This window comes from Myotis brandtii, unplaced genomic scaffold (assembly GCF_000412655.1).
Source record: "Myotis brandtii unplaced genomic scaffold, ASM41265v1 scaffold354, whole genome shotgun sequence".
NCBI lineage: Eukaryota > Metazoa > Chordata > Mammalia > Chiroptera > Vespertilionidae > Myotis > Myotis brandtii.
In genome coordinates, this window is record NW_005363609.1 from 343,490 (window position 1) to 360,330 (window position 16,841).

Below are 16,841 nucleotides of genomic sequence, written 5' to 3' on the forward strand. Positions count from 1 at the left end.
GCTCACTGATGACCTCAGGCTGTGGCCATCGTTTCTCCACTCGGGGACTCTGGGGCTGGCTGCTGTCCCTGTACCAACAGTGAGATAATCATGGAAGGCAGGAGTCCAATAACCAAAGCATGGAAACCTCGGGGGATTAACTCACATTCTCAGCACAGGCTGAGCCAGTTCTGCGGCCTCTCTCTAGACTGAAGCCAGGACATGTCCATGATTTTAATGGCAGCGTGAACAGAGTACCCTCCCAGCCAGGAACATCTGCCACTGCACTCACAGTGAGCACCTGGACAGTTCTCTCGGGAACAGACAAGAAGTCCAGTGGTTGGCAGCCCAGAACCGGGACAAAGGTTCAGAAATGTCATCGAGGAGCCATCTCGCCCCCTCTTTCTGCCCCACTCTCCTTAGGTAGTGATCCTCCATCTCAAGTGTGTCACCTCATCACTGTGATGGGGCTGCCCCAGCTCCACACACCATGCCCGGGCCCAAGGGAAGAAGGAAGGGAAAGGGAGGTGCCAGCCACGACGTCCCTTTCCATCAGGAAAGCAGAAAATCCCCCACAGGCACCAGAGCAGGCCATGCCCACTCTCACTGGCCAGAACTGGGTTGCAAAGGAGACTAGGACTGACACTACTGACTTACTTCAATATGATTTATCACAGGGGCCGGGCATGTTGTCACAGCAAGGAAGACCCAGGCTCTGTGAGGTAGGAGGAAGGAGAACAGACATAGATAGGAGCCCAGGGTCAGCTCCTCAAATGCAGGTGCCAGACATGTTGCAAAAAGTGTCAGTGTTTGGAACAGAACCTGCATAGAGGCACCTGGGAGCTGGGAGAAGGAGGGGAGTATTAGAGAAAAAGAGGCTTATTTTAAGGAATTGGTTCATGTAACTGTGGAGACTGACAAGTCTAAAACCTGTGGGGTAGCCAGCAGGCTAGAGACCCAGGAGAAATTGCAGTGCAAGTCCAAAGGCCCTCTTGCTTGGGAGGCATCGGTCTTTATCCTATTCAGGCCTTCGACTGATTGGATGAGGCCCACCCACATTATGGAGTGTAATCTGCTTTACTCAGAGTCCACCAACTTAAACATTAATTCCATTCCAAAGAAACACCTTTGCAGAAACATCCAGGATAATGTTTGACCAAATATTTGGGCACTGTGGCCCACCCGGATTGACACAAAATTAACCATCACAAGGGGAGATGAGAGAAATGAGAAAAGGAAGAGGTGGTAGGATAGGGGTGCATAGTGGAGGCGGCTCTATAAAAGCCACATGAGGAATAGAAACGTTTTTAAGGACACAAATTGGCAACTAGCAGATAAATAAGTCCTAGGGAGCTAATGCACAATGTAGTGACCATAGACAACAATATCCTATATAATAAAAGCCTAATATGCTAAGTGTCTGGTCGTCCATTCAACCAATCAAAGCATAATATGTTAATGATATGCTAAGGCCACTCAACCACTCGCTATGATGTGCACTGACCGCCAGGAGGCAGATGCTCCAACTGGTAGGTTAGCTTGCTGCTGGGGTTCAGCAGATGGGGCCTAAGTGAGATGGGCCAGACACGCCCTGGAGCCCTCCCGTGGTCCCTCCCTGGCTGGCCAACCTCCCGCGTCCCTTCCCGGCCCCGATCATGCACTGGTGGGGTCCCTCAGCCTGGCCTGCGCTCTCTCGTAATCCAGGCTGAGGGATCCCTTCCCCGCTCCCTGCACAAATTTCGTGCACCAGGCCTCCAGTTGTATTATAAACACCAATCTTGCTGAGAGACTGGATCCTAATTATTCCCACCACAAAAAAGAAACGATAACCATGTGAGGTGGCAGAGGAGCTAGCTAGCACTACATGGTGATCATATTGCAACATGTAAATATACCAAATCAACATTACTGCACAGCTTCAACTTACACAATGTTACATAGCAAATATATTTCAATTCAAAAAAGAATCCAAAAGTGTATTAATTTCTTGAAAGCTATATGGTGCAGCCTGGGCCCCTCAGGTCACCACAAAATACAGGGAAGTGCTGGGGCAGCTGGGCTCTGTGCCCTGGTTAATGTGGGGGTCCAGGACCAACAGAAACAGAGGTCGTGAGAAAAAAGCCTCCAACCCCCCCGGAATGCACAGAAACCACATGAGGGGCGTTGTACTCCCACGGTGGTGGAATTGGGTACTTTAAGCCAAGTTACCAGCCCTGAGGGGTGTGGAGACATCGCCAACACATACGTTACTCTGTTCACTTATGTGATGCGTTTGCCCTCTTGACACCAGCCAGTCGGTCTCTGAATTTGGAAACCAAAGATTTCCCTCCATTCTCTCCAGTTCAGAGCGTGTCCAGTTTATAGTCAGGCCGACTCTCCTTTCAGATGAAGCGAGGAAGCCGTCGGTGGACATGCTGAAGTGCCCCTTCCACAGAGGGAGGCTCCAAGCCCAGTCTTTAGAGTTTCAGGTAGAGTCTCTCTCTTGATCAGAGAAGACAGAGTCCAACAGCACCGGTAAGAACTTCCTTCTCAAATATGCCCCCTCTTGTTCCCGACCCCCTCACCAACACATCTACTGCCCCTCTCTAGAATAGTCTCTCCTGGGGCCTCAGGGAGATGAATCCCGCCTCCCTGTGAAGGAGGGGGAGGGAGGAGGTAACGCAAGCCTGTTTCTTCTATTTATAGCATCCCCACACCACAGCTGCTAACTCTGGACTCAGCTGAGAAGAAAAGAAGCTTGGTCAACACGCAGACGCCATTACAATGTCCAGCTCTGATTGCCTCCCCGACCACCCGCTCAGCTCAGACTTAGTGAGGAGGCTGAAGTCCGCGCTGGACGCCAGGGATGAGGAGACGGTACGCACCGTGATCTGCACCCAGGTCCGGCACGTGGACGCCGTGATAGAACTGGCCAACGACGACTGGATGAAAGACCCCTCAGCCCAGCTGCCCCCCGGGGTGCTCCTAGGTAACCAGTCTCCTGTGCTTGAAACTATACCCATCACGTGTGCGTGTGACGTGACGCAGGTGGGCCATTCCGGGAGCTGGGAGGGAGGATGGTTGAAAAAGCAAATGACAGTTCTTGGCTGTGTGGTTCTTACATCCCTACACGCACACGTGCAGCATAGACTGTGGATATCCACCTGTGACACAGGCAACCATTAGAGCCCCATACGACACACTTAAAAAGAGAAAGGTGAGCCCAAGGCACCACCATCCTAACACGGTGTGTCTTCATTGCTGGTCCATTTGCAAGTCAATGGCCCTGCTCAGAACCAGGTTGGAGGTATAATCTTGTGTTTGCTCCATAGAGTTACTGTATCTAAAGTACTTTTCACGGTGCTTCATAGTCATCTTAATTCAATCACCGATTGAGGTGATTCATCACAAAATATGTAAACCAAATGCCTACAAGAGGGGGAAGCTCTGTGTACATTGTTGCTACTATCAATAATGCTGTAATTAGCATCTTTATTAGCATTCCTAGGGCTTTTTTCTGATTTGGGTTATATTATATATTAGAATGAATTCCTGAGAGCCATATTACTGCAACAAGGATATAAAAGTTTCCAACTTGTGTTCTGAAAGGACTTCTATTCCCTCTGAGCATGAGTGCCCGTGTCTCGCCACACCCTGGACTTGCTGCTGCTGAAAGCTGGTACTTAACCTCCAGTTTAATGCGTGCGCCCTGGTCGCTCTCCGTGCCTGCTCGCATCCTTTCTCTGCTGCTCAGGACAGTCTTGTCCGCGGGGTTTTGTTTTCCTTGTAGACCTCTTGTCTGTTCAGGTCCATGGGCAACAGCTCCCATTTCTTTGTATGCTTTTTGTCACTTTTGAAAGACTTCTTCATGTAACATATATATAAAATCACTTTGTCATACTCGCTGAAAATATTTTCCCTGACCTGAGGTTTACTTTTAGTTGTATTGTGCTGTTTTCCAGCTGGTCAGATGTGCCCTCTGCTCACCTAGGCCAGAGCATACCTTGTCCTTCCAGACCCGCACACAGGGCCACCTCCCCTGGAAGTCCACTCCTGCTGACCCGGCCGGCAGACTCACCTCCTCCTTCACCAGAGCTTAATGCTCTCCGTCTCTATCGGTTACAGGAGCACACGGCCTTGCCGGCTAATTTTTATAACCCACTGAATATTTCACACCCAAGTACAGCCTCCGCAAGGGCAAGATCCTTGCCAAACCCTTGGTGGTATCCAGCCCCGGGCACGGAGTCTTCGTCCTGAGAGGGAGCTCAGACTCTGGGTGCCCGCCTGGCACGGGCCGGCCAGCTCCTTTGTGATCATTCGGCTGAGTGGGCACAGACTGCCTTTCCACAGGCGCTTCTGGGCCTGGTCTTTTGGCAAAGAACTATCTAGTTCTCCTTCCTGCTAATGCCAAGCCTCCGCTGCTTAATATCAGTGACAGTCGCATTGTTTGTCCTTGCCTCTCTTCTGTGCCTGTCAGCTCAGCAACCACTGAGAACACGGGGAGGGAGCAGGGACAGCTGGGGGAGGGGTGGCGAGACCCTTCTTGCCCCCAAATGCATCGACCGTACAATTTGGTAACCGGTGTAATCAAACTACTTAAGGAACAACTGATTACTAATTGCGATTATTAAGGATGTCAGCATTCCATGGTTTTGCTGCTGATACAGTATATACAAGTCAAGATGCTACTTGAATTCTTGATGGAAATGGAAAACCAAGGGCATTATGTTGTATTTGGGGCAATGGTATTGAGCATCTGGAGGCAAGTTAAAGAAATGCTAATTGGATTTTTATTAAGAGATCTCACCCAGAAGCGTGGGTGGGTGGGGCATGAGCGTGTGTGAACACGTGACAGGCACGTGTATGCACGCCAAAACCAGGTCATTTTTGGAATTCCATTTCTCATTCAACCTTCGCCCCAGAGGCTTGACGCTAAGCAGCCCTGACATTAGAGCCACAGCCGTTGCTCCTGGCCTACTCATGGGGAGGACCTTCACCCGGGGCAGACCAACACTCAGATGTCAGGTACATGAGCACAGCCCCTGCCTTAGAGGACTCCGTGGCACCAATGACAAGAGCATGCCCACTGTGAGTGGCTCTGAGACATGAGTCGTAATGGGAATAGCAAGAGAATAGCAGTGAAGTGACCTGGTTCTTGCCTTGATTCCACCACTTCCTGTATGGTCTTGAACCTGCCAGTCCATCTCTCTGAACTAATTTTCTCATTGAAACAAATGGGCCAGCCCTGGCCAGTTGCTCAGTGGTTAGAGCATCTGTCTGCACATCAAAAGGTTGAGGGTTCAATTCCCAGTCAAGTGCACATACTTGGGTTGCAGGTTGGGGGGTGTGCAGGAGGCAACCAATCAATGTCTCTCTCAATCAATGTTTTTCTCTCTCTTGCCCTCCTCCCTTTCTTCCTTCCATTCGTTCTAAAAATCAATGGAGGCCTAGAGGGTTGCTCAGTGGTTAGGGCATTGGCCTGCACACTGAAGGGTCATAGGTCTGATTCTAGTCAAGGGCATATACTTCAGTTGCAGGCTCGAGCCCCAGGCCCGGTCGGGGCACATGCAGGAGGCAACCAATCAATGTGTCTTTCTCACATGGATGTTTCTCTCTGTCTCTCCCCCTCCCTTCCACTCTCTCAAAAAATCAATGGGAAAAAATATCCTTAGGTGAGGATTAACAACAACAACAAAAACTCAATGGAAAAAAATATCCTTGAGTGAGGATTAACAAAAAAGAAAAAGAAAAAGTGGGCCATCTCTCAGGGTCTTTACAAATCAGACCAGCTAGGGTTCCAGGTCCAATGACTTGTGTTTGCGGAGGAGTGAGCAAACCCCCGCTGCTTTCACAGGTGTGGTGCGTCCGAACAGGCCTGTGTGGACTGGCCCCACCTGCAAGGGGAGGCCAATTGGGCAGGAAAGGAAATGCCTAGAAGGCTGGGGAGACCGGTTCATGAGCTCCAATGCTCCAGATAAGCAACAGCCTGGCCCAGGGCCAGCCCTGTCCTCGTCGTTAGGGAGAATAAGTCCCCAAAGCAGAGCATGTGAGAATTGGAATGAGCCCTGAGTGGAGGCAGAGTAAGGAATCACGGTGCAGGGAGGACTTGTCGTCAACGTGAGTTTCCCAAGGGGCTAAATGAGGCTCAGAGAGGTTGCGTTACACCCTGTGGTCCCACAGCCGACAGGAGGTAGAGCCCAGTGCTCTTCGTGGTTCCCATGATGCCTGCAGTGTATCCTATGGCTGCGTTTTACAAGTGGAACATTGAGGCTCACATCTGTTCCCTTACTGGTCAATAGCCCGTCAGGAGCAGCATGTTAACCAGGTGTGTTCCTGACTTGCAGTCAAGGGCTCTTGATACCCACCCACCCAGACACGTGTTGCAGGAGGACCCATGAAGAAATGTCCCCCGTGAAACTGTGTGCAACCCTTTGGTTTTACGTTATACATGCACATGCACACGCATGTGTGTGTATTACATGTGCACCCATGCACACATGTATGCATGCAGGCAGGCACACGCATACACAAAACATCAATAACATGAGTCCCTGACTTCATATAAGAGTATTAAGAAAAACATGAGCGTGAGTGGGGTGCTCAGCTGCAGAATAAAAGCAGAAATGGGGAGCAGGAGGCCACCGACAACAGGGAAAGACAGAAAGGAAAGCTCTCAGCCATCTCGCCTGCACACCCTGAGCAAGGAATATGGGGGCAGGGAGACCCTGCTCCAAGCAAAATGAAATTAAACCTTTCTAAGTACTTATAAATCAGCACCTAATGACAGTATCCCGCCACCAGCCAGAGCATTGCTCTTATTACTTTGATTCACAAGCCAGGAAAAGATCTGGAATTATGCACAAATTATTGTCCCATCTTCTTAATTAACACTGATTGCAAAATTCTTGCTAAAGTCCTTGCTAACAGACTCAATTATGCGCTGCCTGAATTGATTCACCCAGATCAAGTGGAATTTATTAGAAATACACTCTCCTACAATAACATCAGATTATCTTTGAATATAGTTAAATTATTTAGGAATAAAATGATTCCAGTAGCAGTCCTTGCTTTACATATAGAAAAATATCTCCCGCCACCTAGAATGAAGATACTGCTTTTCTTCCTACCAAACACCCTGGGCTCTCTTTTCCCCAGAAGCAGGCTGAATCGCTGCGACGAGATGAGATGCCTGCCTTAGAGCTAATGGTCCAGCTTCAAAGCAGATGAGCAGGAAGAAAAATCCTGCAGGGTTAAGGCTCTGCTCTCTCAAATCTGAACCCTCGCTGCCTAAGGAACACAGTGAAACTGCAATTAGACTAAATCAGGATGTTTTCAGAATCAAAACTGAGAAACAAGCTAATAGAGAAGTAATGTTTGCTGATGACATACTTCTGTTAGCATCACTGCCAGGCTCTGTGGAGAGGTGTGAAAGGACAAAAGGGAATGAGGGTGCAGTGCAGAGGCTGCCTCCCTTCCAGGGTGGCGGTGGCTCCTGCAGCCACGGGCTCTGCTTGGGATAAACACTCCAGGTGAACTGAGAATGGCAAACACACTTCCTACAGCCTGGTTCTACCTCCCAATGCCATCGTCTGTCGTTTTCTAATGCCCAATCCAGCCACTGAATACTGGACAGGGAGCGGGCATGTCCTATTCACCATATCCTAGTACACAGTAGGTATATAATAAATATTAATAGGCCAAACAGCATATGGAGGACACTAAAAATCTCCTGGGTTGACCCTTCAAAGATGAGCGTGTTTTTAACAGTCTGCGATTGAAAGGAAGGGGCTCCTGCTAAAGGCAGCAGAGTGAACAGATGTGGTGCATACCACCTTGCACAAGGAAGTGGGCATACCTGGGAATGGGGGGTGCAAATCAGAGGAGAGAGAGGAAAAGCCAGGCAAGTAAGTGGGGACTGTATTGTGTGAGGTCACAAATTCTAGACATAGGTAGTTACTCTTGTTGGAGAGTCAATGAGGAGCCATTCAGCAATAAAACGAGATTGTCTAATTTGGAGGGGAAAAATCTTTCACATACATGGGAAGGATAGAGGGGGAGAGACTGGTGTCAGGAGACACAGCTAGCTGTCTTTACTAATTGTCTCTGTGGCAATGCAATGGCACCACCTCCCTTGAACCTAGGGCTGGCTTTGTTCTCGTCAACAATGGGCTTAGCAGCAGACTGAAGATGACAGAAGAAAGAGTCAGCGAATCTGAAAACAGATCAACAGGAAGTACACAATCTGAAGAACAGAGAGTAAGATGGTTGAAAATAAAATGAACGGGACTATGGGCAATAGAGCAGGTCTGGGAAACTCAACTGGAGTTCGAGAAAGAAAATGGAGCAGAAAAAATGTTTAGAGAAATAATTACCAAACATTTCCCAAATTGGATGAAAGATATAAATGTACAGATTCCAGAAGCTCAGCACACTGGGAGCAGAGGTGACATGAGAGAAAGGAGTGCCTGGGTACCTGGCTGCTCTGCTGACTGTGACCTTCCTGTCACTCTCAGACCTTACCTGCTTCCTCATCATCACACCCATCCCTCTCCGGAGTAGTGATTCCATCCCTCATGCTCGCTAATGATTGCCCCGTGTGTCTCCCCTCCCTAAAGGTGAGGATTTCTGCTCTATCTACCCAGGCTTCTATGCATGAACAATGCCCTGTACATGTAAACTCAAGAGAGAATATTCCCCCTCTGTATAGAAATTTACCCTTCCATGTGCAAACTACGAGAGCCTCAGTATCACCAAACTCTTCCAAACTTGCTTTTTAAAAACATCTTTTGCCATTTCTTAGGAAAAGATCTCTTGTTATTTTAACTTACATTTTAAATTAGTAAAATTACAAGCAGTACATACATTCAATGGTCACTTATACTTATTATAATGTGTATTTCCTACTTTCTATTGCAAGTTCAAGGTTTTCCTATTTTGCCAACAGAAAGATAAGTAGAATGGTCTCGGAATCCACCAGATGACACTGGCCTCACTCGGCTCCATGCAGAGCTGCCAAGCAGCTGGGAGACCCCACCAGGAGCCCACCCTCCTTCACGGCAGGATTAGGAAACGTTTCGTATCTAGAAGGGACGTAAAGAGGGGTAGGTCATAGCCATCAGGCCAATCCAACTTCAAGCGATATTTTGCTCCCCTGTGTGAGACTCATAAAAAACAATCAGTCTGAACAGCAATTTGTCTCAAGAGGTAGGAGCTGCAATTTTATCATGTAATTAAATCCCCATGACAGTTGCAAAGAAACTCCTCGGCGTTATCAGGGAAAGCGTCGATGATGTGTTTCCCCGCCCGTCCCCCACACCAGGAAGCGTCCTCCCAGGGCTGTGTACCATGGCGTGTGCCAGGGCTCAGCCGCTCTGTCTCACACTGGGCTGCAGGGACTGCGGGCACAGGGCACCTTTGTTTCTGAGCTTCCAATGCACCCTCCTGGGCCTCCCTGAAAAGGCAGCACTTGCCCTAACCGGTTTGGGTCAGTGGATAGAGCGTCAGCCTGCGGACTTAAGGGTCCCAGGTTTGATTCCGGTCAAGGGCATGTACCTTGGTTGCGGGCACATCCCCAATAGGAGATGTGCAGGAGGCAGCTGATCGATGTTTCTCTCTCATCGATGTTTCTAACTCTCTATCCCTCTCCCTTCCTCTCTGTAAAAAATCAATAAAATATATATATATTTTTTTTAAAAAGGCAGCACTTGACCTTCGGAGAGGATGGCATCCATAATGAGACGTGGCTTTGTTGTTTTGCAGGAAAATACGTTTGAGAGGTGTTTTTCCTCCCTGTATTGTCTTCTTGCACACGATGGAAATGAGATTTCTTAATAACACGAAATCAGTGCAGACAATTTAGGTCATTATTAATAGAGGCGCTTGATCTGAGGAAGTAAATGTTTTAATGCTGAGTTCAATGAGGTGTGCTGTGCTAACGTTGTGATTCAGAAAGAGGTGGAGGTACCTGAACATTTTTAATCTCTCTGTGTATGGGGCAAACTCAGAGCCTTGCCTGTCCAGCTTACTATTTTTTTGTTGTTGTTGTTAATTTAAAAAGCTGGAGGAAGCCCAGCCGGCATGGCTCAGTGTTTGAGCGTCCACCTATGAACCAGGAGGTCACGGTTAGATTCCCAGTTAGGACATATGCCTGGGCTGGGGCTCAATCCCCAGGGTGGGGCGTGCAGGAGGCAGCCGATCAATGATTCCCTCTCATTGTTGGTGTATCTATCTCCCTCTCCCTTCCTCTCTGAAATCAATAAAAAAGAAAAAAAAAGAAGGAAAAGCTGGAGGGAGCAGGAATGAAGGAGGAATGGCCTTTAGAAATTAAATAGGGAGAATGAGAATCGAAGAAGGTGTGCAAGTACATGTCCTGTTAGAGCTGGGGCCACTGTGCCGGGCACTAGTGCTGGTCCGACGGGAGTGAGCACCTGGCCTTCTATAGAAACAGTTCGTGTAGGAAGCACAACGATGGCCAGCACAACAACGAACATCGGCCTATTGGAGAAGATGCACAGAATCTCCCAATGTCCACAGGGGCCGGCCTCCTGCCCTGGCTTGTCCATCTATTGGACACCTGGCCCCAGAAGGAAGCACACATTTGCCCAATGGCCTAGGAAAGAGCCCGCACACTCGCCAGTCCCCAAGAACACATTCCCCAAGGAAATGTGTGCAGCCTGCAGCCTGGATCTCAGGGTGTGAGAAAAGTTTTGAACCTGATAAAGGTGTGAACCTGATAAAGGTGTGAACCTGTGGAAAGTTTTCTTCATGGAGAAACAGCCTGAGCCCGCCCCATATTTCGGGTGCAGCTGGGTTATTCCACAGACATGGGCAGAGTGAATCTCAAACACTCCCGAGGAAAAGAAAACCGCCCGCCAATTCCCTGGCAGGATGCCAAGACCTGGGTAGTGCGTGAAGACAATCATTACCACTGGAACACGACCATTTGTGCATCTCATATCGTCTCAAGGTGGATTTTACTCTCATTAGATCCAGAAGCAAAAACTCCCTCTCCTTAGCTACCTACACGACAAGCTTCCGTTTGGAGAACCAGTTTTTATGTCTCTTACAGACAAAATATTATGCTTATTATTTACATCCCAAAAATATTCTTTATGAAATTATATTCCAACCCCCTGGACTACCTGGCTAGTTGTGAGAGATTTAGTTTGTTCCCTGGGCCGCCAGAGGAAAGCTGGCTGTCCTCTCCTGCGGGGATTTTTGTCTTCTCCGTTCACTCCACCCTCTGCAACGAAAGGCCCAGCAGTTACATTTCTTTTGAACTCCAATGTGGCCCAGCTACACAAATGAGGTTCTTTCATCCTCCATCCAATCGGCACCGTTTGAGAGTTTATCTAAAGAACTAAAAGTATTAAACGTACTGATTTAGAGAAAATCATATTCACCAGAATCTCTCTCTTTCAAGAAGGCCACTGTATTTGTTCGGAAACATTTCCGTGACCAGCTCCCGGGAGTAGCAGCGACACGGCCAGGCCTGAGGATGCACGAGCCACCCTGACAGGGCGAGGGGAGGGGTTTCCATGGTTGCACCAAAGAGAAAGCAGAGATGGAGGAGGTGATACGCTGTGCACACCATGGTAGACCTTCACATCTTCAGTGGAGTTGCCAGACTCACTCAGTGATGCTGTCAGTGGGCCAGCTTGAAAGCAAACAAACCAACCAAAAACATTAAACAAGCTAATTGTGTGCCCTGGCGTGGGAGCGAGCAGATGCGGGTCCGGGGACATGTGAGGAAGCAAGCCCGGGGCTCTCGGGATTCCAGGCAGGGATCTAGGCTTTGCAAAGCCGGGGTCCCGCTGAGTGAGAGAACTTAAAGGGACACCAGCAACTGTGCAGGCATGCTTTCAACGTTTTTTTAAAAAAGTCAAATAATTTGCTGCGCTGATGCCACCTAAATTTGGGTCTGAACATCAACACATCCATAGCACAACTCACCTCTGAGCTTAAAAACAAGGAAAAGAATCCTCAAGTGCCAGCAGCGAGTGGCAGCTTCAGCCACTTGATTCACAAGGACAACAGGATCCCAAGGGCCTGTGGTTTGAGTGTCGGTTTGGGGCTTTGATGCAAACAGCCCATTGCTCTGGCCTGTTGAGCACTTTAGGGATCCTGACTGTGTCATGCTCCACGTCACCCACCAGTGGGAGGCCCACCCTTCCATGCATTCACTCAGATCATCGACAAGCATGCTGTGCAGGCTCAGGCTGAAATCAGACTCCACCCTTCCCTGTGCGCCTCGGTCCTCAGCCGTGCTGCGTGCCAGAAGCACCTGGGGAGTTTCCACCAGTCCTGCTGCTCAGGCTGCTCCCTCCAACCCGTCGCACCAACCCATCACACTGGACTCGCTCAGGTTCGGGTGCAGGTGATTCCACTTGACAGCCAAGGTGGGAACCAGCACTCCGCAGGTGCCATGGGTATTGTTTCTCCAGTGTGAGCTTTTAAGCGAGTGCTTCCTAAAGAAAGACCCATATTTTTTCCATCTTCTTAAAAGGTTTTCATGAAACTTCCATTGCAGATTGAAATGTGCATGACTATGCCTACATCCTTCTGCTTATCTAGGAAGCGACCTCATCACAAAAGAAAACTCTTTGTGTCCACCCTGACTTGTTCCTAGTGGCCCCCAGAGTGCCAAGTGCCCCACTCCCATTTCTAAATACCCCCAACCCATCTCTTTCCTACTCCATTTAGGGACCTTGCCCAGGACTGGTGTCAATTTAAACTTGGAGAATTCAAGTTCTCTTCCAATTTGAAACGTAAAACTCTGGTCTTCTGCTCCTTCTTCTGTTTTATCAAAGATTTCAACACTTGCTCAGCAACTTCATACACAGATTTGTTCTTGGAAGAAGTTGAGTTTATTTGGACTGAAGTAGGCAGAGAAGATGGCATTTAAGTTGTATCTTGAAGGCTAGGCACTGGCTTTGACTAAGCTTAGAAGGATGAGGATGAGAAAGGTGAGATTAAAATGGCTCGATCCCAGCAAGGTAGGATGGGTAGGCCTGGTGTGCAGCAGGCAAGGAGGGCAGCCAACAGCACTGGGTCAGGGGACAGTGTTACCCACCCATAACTAAACCTCGCCCAGCTCATGGAAAGGAAGACTGAAGATCTCCTGTGTTTGGGGTCCTCAGGTCACTGTTTTTTCCTGTGTGATCCTTGAAGGCAGGATTATTGTTTTGTGTTGTGTTTTGTTTATTTGTTTTTTGTCTCAGAATCCTAACAACACAACTTAGGACATTATAGTCCATAAATGCTTATTGAACAAATGAGTGAATGAATGGATTGGTTTTCTGAACAAATAGATGGATGAATGGATTGGTTTTCAGGTATTTGTGGAGGGTATTTTTGTTGTTGTGTGGTTTTTATTTTGTTTTATTTTTTATGTTTTGTGTTTTAATGTATAGTCACACATATAGCTATGCTTGTTCTTAATTTTTAAAAAAGGACACCTCTGCCTTGCTCCCAAAGTAATCCACACGTCCTACTTGTGAGACCAGCACTGTCTACCGTGAGCTAGTCTAAAAGCTTTCACAAAGAACCACGTGTCTTGGGACTACTACTCCTTACCCACTGAAATCCAGCTTGGACGTGTAGGGTGCTGTTGACAAATACCGTGCTTGGAAAGCTAAATTTAGCGTAGAACGAAGGTGGAATGGCTCCTATCCCTGGACTCACCCCAGTGTCCCAGCCCTTCTCAAAATAACCCGTGACAAAGGGTATCAGGTACAAAAGACATGTCCAGTTTGAGGTGAAGTACACGCTCACGTTGGACCAGGTATAGCTGTGTATGGACAAGTCCTTCAGAAACGGATCTAATTGCAGTCTGAGGGAAAGACCATGGGAAAATGGTGATGCTTAGAGAAATGAAATAGCGAAGAATTAGCATTGCTACCGAAATGAGCAGAGCAAGTGCAGGATGTGTAAGTGATGGGAGAGCAGCCTTCACCGCAGGGGACAGTGACTAGGGAAGTGGCCCCCAGTGTTTCTGCCCATCGTTTTCTGTATCCACCTGCCTCTACATGCGGTGAACTGTGCATTCCTTGCAAACATGGTCTGCATGCTCTCTACCCCCACTGCGTGTCCCACAGCACCCAGCAGGGTGTTAGGCACAGGGTGGACCCTTGTTCCCATAAAGTTCCCTGCTGTTCCCATCAACACTAATGCTGTCTTCACTTCTGTTTATACCTCACAGGGGGTGGGGGGAGTGGGCGGGTAGCAACCACTGTACTGTTGCAGCTGCTCAGAGCAGCCAGTAGGGGGCAGGGGCTGTGGGAGGCGGATGCCTTCCTGCCCGGCCACACCACCTCCCAGCTGAGGGAACCCTGGAGCAGCCTGGGCCTCCTCTCCTTCACCTGGTCCAGATGGGGTGCACATTTCCGCCAAGGGCTGGGTGGCAATTCAATCAAGAATGCCAACTGTTTGAATGCTTGATGGATGTTTATTTTTTGTCACATACCTCCCCGTCCTGAACACTTGCATGCTCAAATGTTGCAATTTCAACTAGACATCAATGCTACCCATGGCCTGAATCTGCCCCTCCTTCCTTTTCCCTCCTTAGTCTCCCAGCCCTAAGATCTGTGTTTTCCTATGGTGCACCTGTCTGACAGGAAATAGGGAGTGCGGACAGAGAAGGGGCGTGAGCTGTCAGCGGGGAAAGGGCAGCCCAGAGGGCTGGTACTGCCGCAGCCTTGGTGCAGGCTAGAAGCGGGTGGGCAGTGCTCAGGGCCGCTGGAGTCTTGCTTCCAGCCCAGCTGCCTGTGTTCCCTTGCAGCTGGACCAGCAGCCCCACACCTCTGCCCTCTCTCGTGTGAGGACTTCCTGGTGGCCAGGGCCAGGGGGATGGGGGTGCACCAAGCAGGGTCTCAGTGGCTGGCCCCTGGGTACAACAACATCCCAGCTCGAGTCCAAGGAGAGCCCTGGCATGACGGCACTGACGTTTAGAAGGACGTGCCCAAGGGGAGAAGCATGCATCCGGGTTCCTCCTGCTGGCAGAACCGGGACCCGGGTGGGAGTCATAGGAAGCTGATTCCGGCTTTCTGATCCCAAGAACCATCTCAGAACCCTGTTCTCTTAAAGGCTAGATGCTCAGCACCGTTTCCTAGGGCCTGGACAAGGGAGCTGGCCCTAATCTAGGGCTGAGCTAAATGCCCACCATGGCCCCTTCCCGTCGTTCCACGGGAAGACCTGGGCATTGGGGCAGGTGAATGGAGCTGCTGAGGGGAGGAGGAGGTGGGCTGAGAACTGCGCAGGCCCTGGAGAATGAAGCACCCGCTTCCTGGCCCCTCAGTAAGTAGGTTTCCTGCTGCAGAGAAATGAGTGGAGTCCAGAACCGGGGCCTGGCCCTGCAGGAATGTAGGTCATTGTCATCGAGGACTGTACCCATCCTCCCGGCTCCCAATCAGACACAGTCTTCACTGGGAAAGCAGTCCAAACCCGTGCCAGCCATGTCCCCTGGGCCTCAGGCCACCATCATCCGCCACCAGGACACAGGCCCCCACACCATCCCACGGAGCGTGCAACAACCTCCAGCCTGGGCCAGGGGACGCGGGGCGGCCGGCACTCGACAGGAAGGTAATTATGAGTGGCCTTTCAGAACTGCGCAGCATGGGTCCCAGGAAGGAGGTGGCCTGTGAAAGGGTCTCCTCTGCAGCTCATTACAGACACGGTATCGATTCTTCCATCGTTATCAGAAGGCATGCCTGCCATGTGAAATCCTGTCCCTTGAAGTGTATTCGCCAGGGACTGCTTCCTCCATTTCCACGAGCACTCCTGGCCGCTAACAACCTTCCACGGGCCTTTTGAAAGCCCAAAGTTTTCAGAGAAGTAAAATGTATGGCACCGCTCCATTCATCCTGCAAGAGAAAGCAATCTATACACACGCACACACGCACACACAAAACCCTAAAAAGCGCAAAGAAACAAACCAGAATTGTGCCGAATGTGGCCGACCACATCAAAGTGCGCTTCTGAAACTCGCCACTTCCAAGGGGCCTAAACTTTCCGAGTCCTTTTCTTGAGCAACGTGGGTGCTGTGGGTCAGTTTGTTTTGTCTGCTGCCTTCTCCTCTTAATGATACAGGGTACTTTAGGGGCTGGATGAGAGAGAGCTGGATTCCAGAAAAATCCACAGCTCACTTGCCTCCTTTAAGCTACCCCTCATTCAGAACCTGGAAAATGTGAATTCCTCACTTAAATTGTCCCACAATGACTGGCCCGCGTGGCTCAGTGGTTGAATGTCAACCTATGAACCAGGAGGTCGGGGCACATGCCCAGTAGGGGACGTGCAGGAGGCAGCCGATGGAGGATTTTCTCTCATCATTGATGTTTCTAGCTCCCTCTCCCTTCCTTTCTGAAATCAATAAAAAATATTTTTTTTAATTGTCCCGCTGCCCACCCTGTTTGGTCATCTTTTCACTCCTCCAATGGCGCCCAGTCACCCCCATTGTTCCCCTGCTCTATTTCCGTGTGTGTGTGTGTGTGTGTGTGTGTGTGTGTGTGTACTCTCCGCCGCCCCTCTTCCTACACTTCTGTTTTCCCTTGGTATCTCTCTGACCCTCTCTGGTCTCAGTCTCCCTAGACACCCCCGCCCCCTCTCCCTCATCTGTGTGCCAGCCTGGATCTCATGGCTTTCTCTGTCCCAGCCCTCTGCGACTTTGTATATTCCCCCACACGGCCTCCTGGTACCTAATTTCAAGAGATGGTTTCACCCCATTTCAGCCTAATGGGCACCGCCTCCACCGGTGCTCCCCACTCACCTTACCTCCCCCCCCCCCCCCTCCTCCAGGTCTCTGGACCCTGGAGTACACGCGTGAGCTCACCACGCCCCTGTGCATCGCCGCAGCCCGAGGCCATGCGGCCTGCGTGAGCCACCTGCTG

At 49.7% G+C, this 16,841-nt stretch overlaps 1 protein-coding gene across 1 annotated transcript in view; it reads left to right on the forward strand.

Annotated features, from left to right (window-relative positions):
• Positions 1–2,700: 2,700 nt before the first annotated feature.
• ASB18 (ankyrin repeat and SOCS box containing 18) overlaps positions 2,701–16,841 on the forward strand; it is a 40,171-nt gene continuing 26,030 nt past the window's right edge. Inside the window, exons 1-2 of the mRNA XM_005871725.2 lie at positions 2,701–2,947; positions 16,750–16,837. Coding sequence (XP_005871787.1) covers positions 2,743–2,947; positions 16,750–16,837 — 293 coding nt within the window. The 5' untranslated portion in view covers positions 2,701–2,742. The remainder of the gene's footprint in view (positions 2,948–16,749; positions 16,838–16,841) is intronic.